This window comes from Lithobates pipiens, unplaced genomic scaffold (genome assembly GCF_037356315.1).
Source record: "Lithobates pipiens isolate NorthernLeopardFrog02 unplaced genomic scaffold, aLitPip1_a1.2 Scaffold_18, whole genome shotgun sequence".
NCBI classification, from domain to species: domain Eukaryota; kingdom Metazoa; phylum Chordata; class Amphibia; order Anura; family Ranidae; genus Lithobates; species Lithobates pipiens.
In genome coordinates, this window is record NW_027507758.1 from 13,386,839 (window position 1) to 13,400,724 (window position 13,886).

General features: G+C 43.8%; 1 protein-coding gene across 1 annotated transcript in view; it reads left to right on the plus strand.

Annotated features, from left to right (window-relative positions):
• Window positions 1-13,886, plus strand: part of DAAM2 (dishevelled associated activator of morphogenesis 2) — a gene marked incomplete in the record, with an annotated part of 380,667 nt that overhangs the window by 192,836 nt on the left and 173,945 nt on the right. The window contains 1 exon segment of the mRNA XM_077485388.1: window positions 1,843-1,917. Within this exon segment, the coding sequence (XP_077341514.1) occupies window positions 1,843-1,917 (75 nt within the window).

The following is a 13,886-nucleotide window of genomic DNA, read 5'->3' on the forward strand; positions in this document are numbered from 1 at the left end:
TAACGCTAACCCTTTAATTCTAACCCTAACCCTCTAACTCCAACTCTTAACCTAACCCTCTAACCCTAACCCTCTAACTCTTACCCTGAACCTCTAACCCTAACCCTCTAACTCCCGTACACACAATCGGACTTTCTGACATAAAAAACGGGGAATTTTGTCTGAAAAATGTTGGCTCCGACTTGTCTTGCACACACACGGTCACACAAATGTTGGCCAACAATTACAAATGTAGTGAGGTTACAAGACGTCCATGATATCTTCATTCAGAACGCTAGTTTTACAAGACCAAGCGCTTCCGGATCATCGTTGATTCCCAGCAAGCGTGTTTGTACTTTGGACTTTTGTCCGACGGACTCGTGTACACATGAACGGAAAGTCCGACAACACACATTTGTCCGTGGAAAATTTGAAAACCTGCTATCCAACATTTGTTGGTGGAAAGTCTGACAACAATTGTCCGATGGAGGGTACACACGGTTGGACTTACCGGCAACAAGCTCACATCCAACATTTTCCATCGGAAAATCCGATCGTGTGTAGGCGGCATTACCCTAACCCTCTAACTCTAACCCTCACCCTAACCCCCTCACCCTAACCCCCTAACCCTAACCCTCTAACTCTAACCCTAACCCTCTAAATCTAACCCTCTAACTCTAACCCTAACCCTCTAAATCTAACCCTCTAACTCTAACCCTAACCCTCTAAATCTAACCCTCTAACTCTAACCCTAACCCTCTAAATCTAACCCTCTAACTCTAACCCTAACCCTCTAAATCTAACCCTCTAACTCTAACCCTAACCCTCTAAATCTAACCCTAACCCTCTAAATCTAACCCTCACCCTAACCCTCTAAATCTAACCCTCTAACTCTAACCCTAACCCTCTAAATCTAACCCTCACCCTAACCCCCTAACCCTCTAACTCTAACCCTCTAACTCTAACCCTCTAACTCTAACCCTCTAACTCTAACCCTCTAACTCTAACCCTAACCCTCTAAATCTAACCCTCTAACTCTAACCCTAACCCTCTAAATCTAACCCTCTAACTCTAACCCTAACCCTCTAACTCTAACCCTAACCCTCTAAATCTAACCCTCTAACTCTAACCCTAACCCTCTAAATCTAACCCTCTAACTCTAACCCTAACCCTCTAAATCTAACCCTCACCCTAACCCCCTAACCCTCTAAATCTAACCCTCTAACTCTAACCCTAACCCTCTAAATCTAACCCTCACCCTAACCCCCTAACCCTCTAACTCTAACCCTCTAACTCTAACCCTCTAACTCTAACCCTAACCCTCACCCTAACCCCCTAACCCTCTAACCCTAACCCTCTAAATCTAACCCTAACCCTCACCCTAACCCCCTAACCCTCTAACTCTAACCCTCTAACTCTAACCCTAACCCTCTAAATCTAACCCTAACCCTCACCCTAACCCCCTAACCCTCTAACTCTAACCCTAACCCTCTAAATCTAACTCTAACCCTCACCCTAATCCCCTAATCCTAACCCTCTAACTCTAACCCTCTAACTCTAACCCTCTAACTCTAACCCTAACCCTCACGCTAACCCCCTAAATCTTACCATATAAATCTAACCCTCTAACTCTAACCACATCCCTCTAACTGTTTTAGAGACATAATTAACTACAGTATTTAATACTGTTGGGAGTAACTTGTGGACTTTAGGTAAACCGTCACCACTGACGGAAGCTGCACCATTACACAGTATTTGAAGTCTTTGCTCCTTTTTGCCTCCTTTTTGCCTCTGTTGGGCTGCCTGCCCCCTAATTTGGACTTCATCTTCTCACCTCTCACCTTGTGTATTCTTTGTCTGTAGGAACAAGAAGATCCAAACAAACTGGCAACCAGCTGGCCAGACTATTACATCGACCGAATCAACTCCATGGCAGCTGTAAGTGACTTTCATCGCATTTTATTTATATATTTATTTATGTCTTTATTTCATTGTAGACATGTGCGGAACGAAATAAATCGTTTTGGATTGATTCGTTAAGTTACTCATTTTCATTTCCTTTATTTGTTTTTTCGATCGGGATCAAATTGGTACAATGGATTTGAATCGAAAATATCAAATCGATCCCAATTCGTTGCAAAGACTAGCCGGTTCTATTCTATTTGAATTTCAGAAGACGATTATATTCCTTCTATTTTATTCTATTCTAATCTGTTCTATTTTTTTCTCTTCTATTCTTTCTATTTTATTCTTTTATTTTCTATTTTTTTCTATTTCATTCATTTATATCCTATTCCTTTATTCTGCATTCTATTTTATTCTTTTCTTTTATGCTGCATTCTATTTTATTCTTTTATTTTATTTTCTATTCTATTCTGTTTTACTCATTTTTTTTCTATTTTATTCTGTTCTTTTATTTTTGAGTCTATTCTTTTATTCTTATTCTATTCTATAAAACTTTGGCTTTGAGGAGGATGTTGTAGGAGCTTTTGTATTCAGCAAATATCACCAGGAATGGTCAAGTCGATTCGACTCTATTCTATCCTGTTTTTTTTTTTTTTTTTTTTTATTCTACACTTTCTTTTGTTTTCTATTACATTTTTTTCTATTCTATTCTTTCTATTTTATTCTATTCTTTTCTATTCCATTCTTCTGTATTCTATTCCTTTATAAATATATATAAGTGTATTTAAACGCCTTGCAAGGGTTTTTGGCCTTGAGCAGGATGTTGTAGGAGCATTTGTATTGAGCAAATATCACCAGGAAGGGTCAAGTCGATTCTATTCTAATCTTTTCTATTTTTTTTTCTTTTCTGCTCTTTTCTTTTGTTTTCTATTCAAAATGTTTTCTATTCTATTCTTTCTATTGTATTATTTTATTTTCTATTCTTTTCTATTCCATTCTTTTGTATTATATTCCTTTATAAAAAAAATATATATAAGTGTATTTAACGCCTTGCCGGGGTTTTGGCTTTGAGGAGAATGTTGTAGGAGCTTTTGTATTGCCCGAATATCACCGGGAAGGGTCAAGTCGATTTTATTCTATTCGAACCTGTGCTATTTTTTTTTTTCTATTCTACTCTACTCTTTTCTTTTGTTTTCTATTCAAATTTTTTCCATTCTATCCTTTCTATTTTATTATTTTATTTTCTATTATTTTCTATTCCTTTCTTCTGTATATATATATATATATATATATATATATATATATATATATATATATAAAGTGTATTTAACGCCTTGCCTGGTTTTTGGCCTTGAGGAGGATATCATAGGAGCATTTATATTGACCGAATATTACCGGGGAAGGGTCAAGTTTTCTTAGTCTGTTTTCTTAGTCTGTTGATTTATGATGGTATTGTGTTGTTGGAAGTCACTTAATTCCGCAGATTATAATGAATGAGCATTGAACTGGAACAAATGGTTATTCTTTCATCAGGCCGCTAATAAAAAAAATTCCTCATTCATCACCGAGTGCACGGTCCCCCCGGTGAGCCGCCATTTACCCTTCCGCAGCACCGCTAGAGGAGACATTGTATGGGAAGATCACCCCGATAACAGGAGATTGGATTGGGGGGGGGGAGGATATAAGGGAAGTCATGTACTCAACTGCATCCCATAAGCCAGAAATTTTGTATAGAATAGATGCTTTACTGCACATTGATACAATGTAACAATGTGAATATCCACTAGAAGATCAGGCCGTTTCTGAAACTTGTTGTTTACAAGTAAAAATCCGTATTTTGTGCTACAAAATTACTTAGAACCCCCAAACATTATATTATATATATATATATATATATATATATATATATATATATATATATATAAATCTATCAATAGAATATATATATATATATATATATATATATATATATATATATATATATATATATATATATATATATACATACAGTGCCTTGCGAAAGTATTCGGCCCCCTTGAACTTTTCAACCTTTTGCCACATTTCAGGCTTCAAACATAAAGATATAAAATTTAAATTTTTTGTGAAGAATCACCAACAAGTGGGACACAATTGTGAAGTGGAACGAAATCTATTGGATTTTTGAAACTTTTTTAGCAAATAAAAAACTGAAAAGTGGTGCGTGCAAAATTATTCGGCCCCTTTACTTTCAGTGCAGCAAACTCACTCCAGAAGTTCAGCGAGGATCTCTGAATGATCCAATGTTGTCCTAAATGACTGATGGTGATAAATAGAATCCACCTGTGTGTAATCAAGTCTCTGTATAAATGCACCTGCTCTGTGATAGTCTCAGGGTTCTGTTGAAAGCGCAGAGAGCATCATGAAGACCAAGGAACACACCAGGCAGGTCCGTAATACTGTTGTGGAGAAGTTTAAAGCCGGATTTGGATACAAAAAGTTTTCCCAAGCTTTAAACATTCCAAGGAGCACTGTGCAAGCGATCATTTTGAAATGGAAGGAGTATCAGACCACTGCAAATCTACCAAGACCTGGCCGTCCCTCTAAACTTTCAGCTCAGACAAGGAGAAGACTGATCAGAGATGCAGCCAAGAGGCCCATGATCACTCTGGATGAACTGCAGAGAACTACAGCTGAGGTGGGAGAGTCTGTCCATAGGACAACAATCAGTCGTACACTGCACAAACCTGGCCTTTATGGAAGAGTGGCAAGAAGAAAGCCATTTCTCAAAGATATCCATAAAAAGTCTCGTCTAAAGTTTGCCACAAGCCACCTGGGAGACACACCAAACATGTGGAAGAAGGTGCTCTGGTCAGATGAAACCAAAATCCAACTTTTTGCCCACAATGCAAAACGATATGTTTGGCATAAAAGCAACACAGCTCATCACCCTCAACACACCATCCCCACTGTCACACATGGTGGTGGCAGAATCATGGTTTGGGCCTGCTTTTCTTCAGCAGGGACAGGGAAGATGGTTAAAATTGAGGGGAAGATGGATGCAGCCAAATACAGGACCATTCTGGATGAAAACCTGTTGGAGTCTGCAAAAGACCTGAAACTGGGACGGAGATTTATCTTCCAACAAGACAATGATCCCAAACATACAGCAAAATCTACAAAGGAATGGTTCACAAATAAACGTATCCAGGTGTTAGAATGGCCAAGTCAAAGTCCAGACCTGAATCCAATCGAGAATCTGTGGAAAGAGCTGAAAACGCTCTCCATCCAACCTCACTGAGCTCCAGCTGTTTTGCAAGGAAGAATGGGCAAGAATTTCAGTCTCTCGATGTGCAAAACTGATAGAGACACCCCAAGCGACTTGCAGCTGTAATCGCAGCAAAAGGTGGCTCTACAAAGTATTAACGCAAGGGGGCCGAATCAATTTGCACGCCCCACTTTTCATTTTTTTATTAGTTAAAAAAGTTTAAAAAATCCAATAGATTTCGTTCCACTTCACAATTGTGTCCCACTTGTTGGTGATTCTTCACAAAAAATAAAAATTTTATATCTTTATGTTTGAAGCCTGAAATGTGGCAAAAGGTTGAAAAGTTCAAGGGGGCCGAATACTTTCGCAAGGCACTGTATATATATATCAGAGGTCATAGAGACTAAAATGATACTTTTTTGAATTAAAAAAAACAGGACGCAATTTACAGTTGCGCTCATACCACGGGAGAATTTATGATTTCTTGACCATTTTTCAGAGAATATGAATAATAACACAAAAACTTTTCTTTCACTCATGTTTAGTGTTTGGCCGAAGCCATTTATTATCAATCAACTGTGTTTACTCGTTTTAAATCATAATGACAACAGAGACTACCCAAATGACCCTGATCAAAAGTTTACATACCCCGGTGATTTCGGCCTGATAACGTGGCACACAAGTTGACACAAAGGGGTTTGAATGGCTATTAAAGGTAACCATCCTCACCTGTGATCTGTTTGCTTGTAATTAGTGTGTGTGTATAAAAGGTCAATGGGTTTCTGGACTCCTGACAGACCCTTGCATCTTTCATCTAGTGCTGCACTGACGTTTCTGGATTCTGAGTCATGGGGGAAAGCAAAAAGAATTGTCAAAGGATCTGTGGGAAAAGGTAGTTGGGGTATATAAAACAGGAAAGGGATATAAAAAGATATCCAAGGAATTGAGAATGCCAATCAGCAGTGTTCAAACTCTAATCAAGAAGTGGAAAATGAGGGGTTCTGTGGAAACCAAACCACGGTCAGGTAGACCAACTAAAATTTCAGCCACAACTGCCAGGAAAATTGTTCGGGATGCAAAGAAATATCCACAAATAACTTCAGGGGAAATACAGAATTCTCTAAAAACATGTGGTGTGGCTGTTTCAAGATGCACAATAAGGAGGCCCTTGAAGAAAGATGGTCTGCGTTTGGTCGAGTCGCCAGAAGAATTACTACGCAAATGCCACAAAGTATCCCACTTACAATACGCCAAACAGCACAGAGACAAGCCTTAAACCTTCCGGCACAAAGTCATTTGGAGTGATGAGAACAAAATTGAGCTTTTTGGCCACAACCAAACCACTACACTTGGAGAGAAGTCAACAAGGCCAATGATGAAAGATACACCATTCCTACTGTGAAACACGGAGGTGGATCGCTGATGTTTTGGGGGATGCGTGGACATTCCAACATGACAATGACCCAAAACACAAGGCCAAGTCCACCCATCATTGGCTACAGCAGAATAAAGTGAAGGTTCTGGAGTGGCCATCTCAGTCTCCTGACCTCAATATTATTGAGCCCCTCTGGGGAGATCTCAAACATGCCGTTCATGCAAGACAGCCCAAGAATTTACAGGAACTGGAGGCTTTTTGCCAAGAGGAATGGGCAGCTTTACCCTCTGAGAAGACAGAGAGCCTCATCCACAAATACCACAAAAGACTTAAAGCTGTCATTGAGGGGGCAATACACGGTATAAAGAACTTGGGTGTGTAAACTTTTGATCAGGGTCATTTGGGTATTTTCTCTTGTGATTATGATTTAAAATAAATTAATTTTATGACATTTTTACACTGCCCCCTTAAAAAAAAATGTTTTGATCATTTTTGTGGCTATCGCAAGGAATGTACACATTCCTTCCAATAACAATAGGTGCTCTTTATAGAAAGATGTGGGGTCTAAAAGACCCCAAATTTTTCCTCCACCCTTAAAAGCAAAAGATCAAATTTGATCTTTTGCTTTAAAAAACATGGGGCCAGAACCAGAAGTTTACATGGGGCCAGAACCAGAAGTGACATCATGACGTCACTCCGGTCCTCCTAGACCAGGGGTGTCCAAACTACGGCCCTCCAGTTGTTCAGGAACTACAATCCCCATCATGCCTAGTCATGTCTTTGAATGTCAGAGTTTTACAATGCCTCATGGGATGTGTAGTTCTGCAACAGCTGGAGGGCCGTAGTTTGGACACCCCTGTCCTAGACCATAGAGATAAGCGGAGGCCATCTTTCTTTCTCTCATCTCTGTGCCCAGCCGCCGCCAGTGCCGGATCGGTTCTCGGGGCTTCCCGATCAGACAGAGAATGCGAATGCGCTGCTTGGGCCACTTTTATCAGAAAGACTGGTGCCTGGGAGAAAAAAAAATACCATGGTTATGGCATTAAGCTCGGCAAGTGGCAATGTAACAATGTGAATATCCTATATAAAAATGATAGGATCTACTATGTCGATTTCATTTTTTGGCTGGAGTGTATTGTTTTTCACCTGGTTTTTCACTAAGTGTAAGTTGGCTTGTGATTAGTCACTGTCGCCGGTTGGTGTTACTGGTCATAGTATGAGATTTCACAAACAAAACTAAGATATGAATATTTATGTTTCCTTCAGCCAATACAGTAGGAGGTTTAGGCCACTGGTGCACGCTGGGGGAGCATATAAATATTTGGGACAGGCCATGCACTTGCTCTCCTCCCCTGGGCTGAGGTCTAGGGAGGCGCTGCTGGATGGAGCTCTGCTGTTTGGCCCAATAGCCTGTTTCGGGTCCTAGTGTTTGATGAATTTCATGCACTTGGGGGGCCCTGCCTGGTCTGGAGGAAGCTGCGCCAAGGAGGAGACCCAGGGGAGTGTCAGCAACCATGAAATCAGGCAGATACAGAAGTACAGTTAAATCACACTTGTTTAATAATAAAAGTAAAAAGAACAAACGTAATCAAAATATAGCCAAAGTTCAGTAACTGGAACGGATAGTCAGCCAAGCCAGAAGTCAGGGATCAATGTAGTGGAACAGCAAGCAGGATCTGGAGACAGAAGGGATGTCAGCAAAGCAAGTCTTGAACAGGATCGCAGGGGATAGTCTCTGTGATGTTAACCAAGGCGAAGGTAGAGATCTACTAGGCTGAGCAGCTTAAGTAGGCAGGAGTGATGAGCAGGATATCATCAACAGCTGAGTAACTGTGGAGAGAGATAGGAGCTGGCAATTATCCGACAGCTGAACAGCCAGCTCTGAGAAGGAAGGGCTGAGCCCAGCCCTGACAGGGAGACCCCTTGCTGGAAGGAGCCAGCATGAAGGCTGGTCTATCAGAAGGGCCTGGTGACTCGCTTGGTGGATGCACTGAAATTTGGGAAAGTGCTTACAGTATTGCCAGGTCGGCCTAAAGGTTCTGACAATGTAAAGCCGGACATTGATCTGGATCTGGAGAGTCTTTAAGTCAGGGGTCTTCAAACTATGGCCCTCCAGTTGTTCAGGAACTACAGTTCCCATCATGCCTAGTCATGTCAGTGAATGTCAGAGTTTTACAATGCCTCATGGGATGTGTAGTCCCGCAACAGCTGGAGGGCCGTAGTTTGAAGATCCCTGCTTTAAGTGATCTGCTGTGGTATCTGGGAACCCTATCCCTCATCTCCTTTACCGGTAAGTGACTGGCACCCAATATCCTTTTTCGGTGCCCCCATTTTAGCCAAGGACTCAGGCCTAGGGTTTAATGCTAGCTCGCCCCTGGCCTGTGGAGGTGCTATTCTGCCTTCGGGGTATCAGAGGGCTGCTACAATAGTAGTAATAACATATCCAAAGCGTTCCCGGTATGTAATAAAAAGCTGGAGTCATGCTGTGATATGCAGTCCCATGGGAGGAGGAGACAGGTTCCTATCCGTGTTCAGATTTGGCGAATTGTTCCCTGGCAGTGATGTGCGGGGGGGGTGGGGGGTTCATGTCGTTGCTTTTCTCCAGCTGCTGCTGCTGTTTATTTTTTCCTGTAAACAGACAGTATATTTCTATGATTCATACGCCGCCTTTAGGAAATGCATAATGTTTAATTTACTGCACTATTTTCTGCGGCGACTGTTTTGCATGACGTCAATCCTTCCATCTGGAGATCTCAGGAAGTCATCGTTATTTTAGTGCATCTTCCCATCCAACTTCAGCAGGAATACAGAAAACACATGGACACAATTCTATCTTCTGCTACCAGGGCTCTGCTCGGCAATTTGTGAAACATGCGACCTCTCATGCAGACCACACCCCTTCTCCTACCGTAGCCATTTAATGCGTTTGAAGGTTGGTTGTGCCCCATTGCATGCCGAGGACAGAGGGTTACCTCCATAGTACAGCTCAGCCTTTCGCAACTATTTGCCCCTATGGAGGCAAACACCCTATACCAACATACCTTGATAATGCCGCGTACACACGATCAGACTATCCCACGGACTTAATCTGGCGGACAAACCGCCGTAAAGTCCACTGGACTGTCCGAACGAGCGGACCTGCCCACACACGGGACTTTTGCGGCGGACTATCCGGCGTACGTTTGAAATGAATGGACTTGCGCACACACACACATGGAGGAAAGTCCGTTCATTTTGAGCGTGGCTCCAGGTAGCCAGGACCAGCGAGCCCTATGCCAAAAAAACGGCGTGGGGGTCCCCTCTTAGGTCCATATCAGACCCTTATCTGAGCACGCAACCCAGCTGGTCAGGAAAGGGGGTGGGGTTTTTTTCGGAGTAGGGCTTCCCCTTTAACTCCATACCAGGTGACGGGGCCAGCGACGCTTCCTTCGCTAGTCCCCGCTACCTGGAGCCGCGCTCAAAATGAACAGACTTTTCTCAGTGTGGGAAAAGTCCGTTCATTTCAAAAGTATGGCGGACTAGCACACACACAAAGTGGGCATTGTTGCTTCGGTAATAGTAGAAGAAGTAGTGTCCATCCGCTCCAGAGTGGTCTCTCCGGCAGTCGCAGTGGTAGAAGTGATGACATCCCTCTCAGGGGTGTTGGTGGCATCAGGTATCCTTGCTGTAGAAGGCCTCACTGAAGGAGCAAATATGGCTGACTCCTCGATAGTCACGCCCGTGGCCATGTCCACGTGGTAGGCCCTCGGTAGCGCGATTGACTGCTCGACTTTGAAGAAATATTCCCCACAGGCAAGACATCGAACAAATGGCCGGTGGTTCACAAACAGTCCTTTGCACCTTCCACAGAGCATCCCCAGAGCCTCAACGTCTCCCGATGCGTACAGGATGAACAACCCTTGAGGGGCCAGGCGAATCCCTGTATTGGTCAAAGTAGCTCCTGAGAGTCTCACACCCATAGGAACTTCTCCTGAGGGCATTTGAGGTCCCATACTGGGTAGCATTCCCGGAGCCCGCAACATTTCTGGGTTGAAAGTTTCCTTTCTCTGTGTCCAGAAAAAACAACCTGCTTCTGCCTCTCCCGCAACACACTAACGTGGTGCCTCGTGCAGGGAAACGAAGACTCCTCCCACTGGCTCCTTCAGCTGCGCAATTGGCTGGGTTTTTCCAAGCTCCTCCCGCGCTTACGCTCCAACAGTGGATGTCCATCACTCTTCACAAAAATGGCGCAGTCAAAAAAAAAACAACCCTTTGCCCTGTATTCACCACGTGCACAGTTCTTTCTTGCGAGGGGTAATGGCAAATCCCGGACTACGAGCCCCCACATGTAGCACTGACTCCCGACGGAGCGGCTGGCTTAATGGGCTTATCGTTACCTTCTTCACCTCGATTTTAATCTAGGGGTTTCCTGTGGTAGATGGCCCAAGAACTATAGAGACTGATGACAGATCTGCTTAAAGGGATTTTTATTTGCAAAAACGTAGTTAACAAACAGTCTCTCAGTATAGGATCAGAGGGTTTAGGTTAAAAGTCCAGGTACTCTTAATGTCAAACATAATATAGGAGAACTCTCTTACTTTGAATAAATCCAGAGAATAGCCATTCACAGCTGGATCTTCACTCTAATTAGATAGTCCTTCTCTCACCAGGCCTAGCAGCCAACAGGGTGCTTGAGTCAGGAACAAGTCTCTGCCACAGACTTTGTTATAGAACATGTAGGAATAAGTCTCTGCCACAGACTTTGTTATAGAACAGGAACAAGGAAACTTGAATACTTGTAGAACACTCGTGTGGTACCAGTATCTTGCAGCAGGTCCGGCGATACCGCACGAGATTGGATTCACTTAGGTCCTTCAGCTTTACCAGGCTCTTGTTGAGAAGCCAACCCTTGCGTGGCCTTCTCCCGAAGAGTCCTCCCCTGGATAACTTGCTGGGCTTCTCCACAACCTGAGACGGCACCGGACCACCTCTGAATCCTTCCTTTAGTTCCCTCGCCTTGGGCTAGCCAGCCCCGAGACGTAAAGTCGGGTGGATCCGCACCCCAGGCCATAAGCATCCTGGGGGGCTGGTCAGGAGGACCAGGACCATGCAGTCAGAACATACTTCTGGACCGGAACCCCGAAACACGTGACATCCGCATTTTAAGTACCTTCTCCCAGAAGGCACAGCAAGAGTGACACTCGGCTGACTCCGAGAGAAAGTAACCTTAAAGCACCCAACCAGAGACTGTGTTACCATGCCTGCCAGAAGTGACAGTACCCCCCCCCCATGGCCAAGCAGAACATCTTGTAGTCTAGTCATACTGATGCTGAGATGAAAATTTGGAGTAATCAAACCCAAACCAAACTGCGGTTCAGATTAGACATTACATTTCAAAAACACATAGCGTGTGCTCTTCAGGAGCCGGCGCTACATATGAATGGCCTATAAAATGGAAAGTGGATAGATATATTTACTCTCCACAATAAATAGGACTCTTTTTTTACCCCTTTCTTAAAAACTACTCATGGGAATGTGTTAATAGGTTATAGGTTCCCTTTATATTGGGCCCGCGTGTAAAAATAAAGAGTCAGAATAGAATAAGGCCATGACTTCAGATGAGACTTGGAGACTGTTCACACACATGGTAGACGACCCATTCATAGCACAGGAAGATGTCGGTTTCATTGTTTCTCAGCAGGGTAGAAAAGGGTCATCATATGCAAATACAGCTGCTGCCGGCCTCCCCCCCCCTCCATTATAAAACCTCTCCTGCCATTGCAATAGTTTATCCCCGAGTACGAAACGGGCCGCAGATAAAAGCGGGGACTGTCCTTTCCTTGTCCACACCTGACGCCTTATGCAATGATGAACTGTGAATAATTTAGCAGCTTCACGGCTGTTGAGAGATGGGGAGTAACTTTGGTGGGGGGGAGGGGGGGACAGCTGGACCGACCGTCATCCAGGAGCCGGAGCCGGCGTGTGGAGAGTCCGAAGTTTCACCATTTCCCAGGACATCTGGAAAATATTGCCAGGGCTTCAGCTACACAGCTGTTCCCAGAACTACCAGCATTTAACCCGTCGGGAGCATGCTTGGTGGAGAAACAACAATAATCATGTTTGATCGTGGCTATGAGAGAATGGGGTCGATAATGAGACCATAGTAAGGCCCCAGCCTATGGAGCCCTAAGTTAACTAAATGTATAACTTAGCTAAATGAATTAGCCTAATGAAAGATTCAGTCTGCCCAGTTTTCGGTACACTGTATGGCCAAAAGTTGGTCAACCGCTGACCATATTGGGCTTGTTGGGCATCCCATTCCAAAGTCATGGCCATTATAATAGCGTTATCCTTCTTCTTGGCTATACCATGCTCAGCTCTTCTGGGAAGGCTTTCCGCAAGATTTTTGAGGGCGTCTGTTGGAATTTGTGGCTATTTGTCATGTACTGTCGTTGGATGAGAAGACCTACCTGGCTCACCATCGGCGTTCCAATTCATCCCATCCTTTTCTTTATGGAATCACCGCAGTGTGGGTTCTATTGAATTTAGTCTCTACGATTGCCTTTCGTGCCCCCTATAGCTACACTAAGGTGGTTAGTGGGTGATTGCTGTTTTACATGATTTGCGCCTAGCCTTCCCTTTTTTTCGCGGGGGTGACCCTGGGGTAGGTATTCGGGCCTTACGCAAGCAATGTTGATGTTTTTCTTGGTGGTGGGTTTGGATGGTTTTTCGATATGCTCATGTTCGGGTGGTCGCCTATTTTTTCATGCAGCATGTTATCATAGCCCTTTAATTAATATTTTAATATAATCTTTATGTGTTTGTCTCTTTTTCTTTTTTGTAGAATCGTTGTCTCTCTGTAGTGATCCTATTGTATTTCCCCCTGAGGAAGCCATTTTTATGGCGTAACATGTAGGGAAGGACTGATCGGATAGCACTTTAACCAGTTCCCGACCAGCGCACGCCGATGTACGTCGGCAGAATGGCACGGGCAGGCATATTGGCGTGCAGGTACGTCCGATCTTTAATGCTGCCCTGCCCCGACCACCACGCGAGTGAGCCGCCGCCAGCACGCTCGCATGCTGGTCGGGACCCCCCGTCAGTCCGGTCACGAGTCCCGCGGACTCGATCGCCGCGGGCAAACCCGCAATCGTCTCTCTCGGAGCGGCTGAACAGAGAGATGCCATTGTAAACAGCATCTCCCTGTTCTGCCTAGCAACAAGTGACACTGATCTCTGCTCCATGTGATTGGAGCAGAAAGCAATGTTTACTAAATGAAAGCCCAACCCCCCCAACATACCCTGCAATCGTCTCTCGGGGCGGCTGAACGGAGAGCTGCCGTTGTAAACAGCATCTCCCCGTTCTGCCTACCAACAAGTGACGCTGATCTCTGCTCCATGTGAT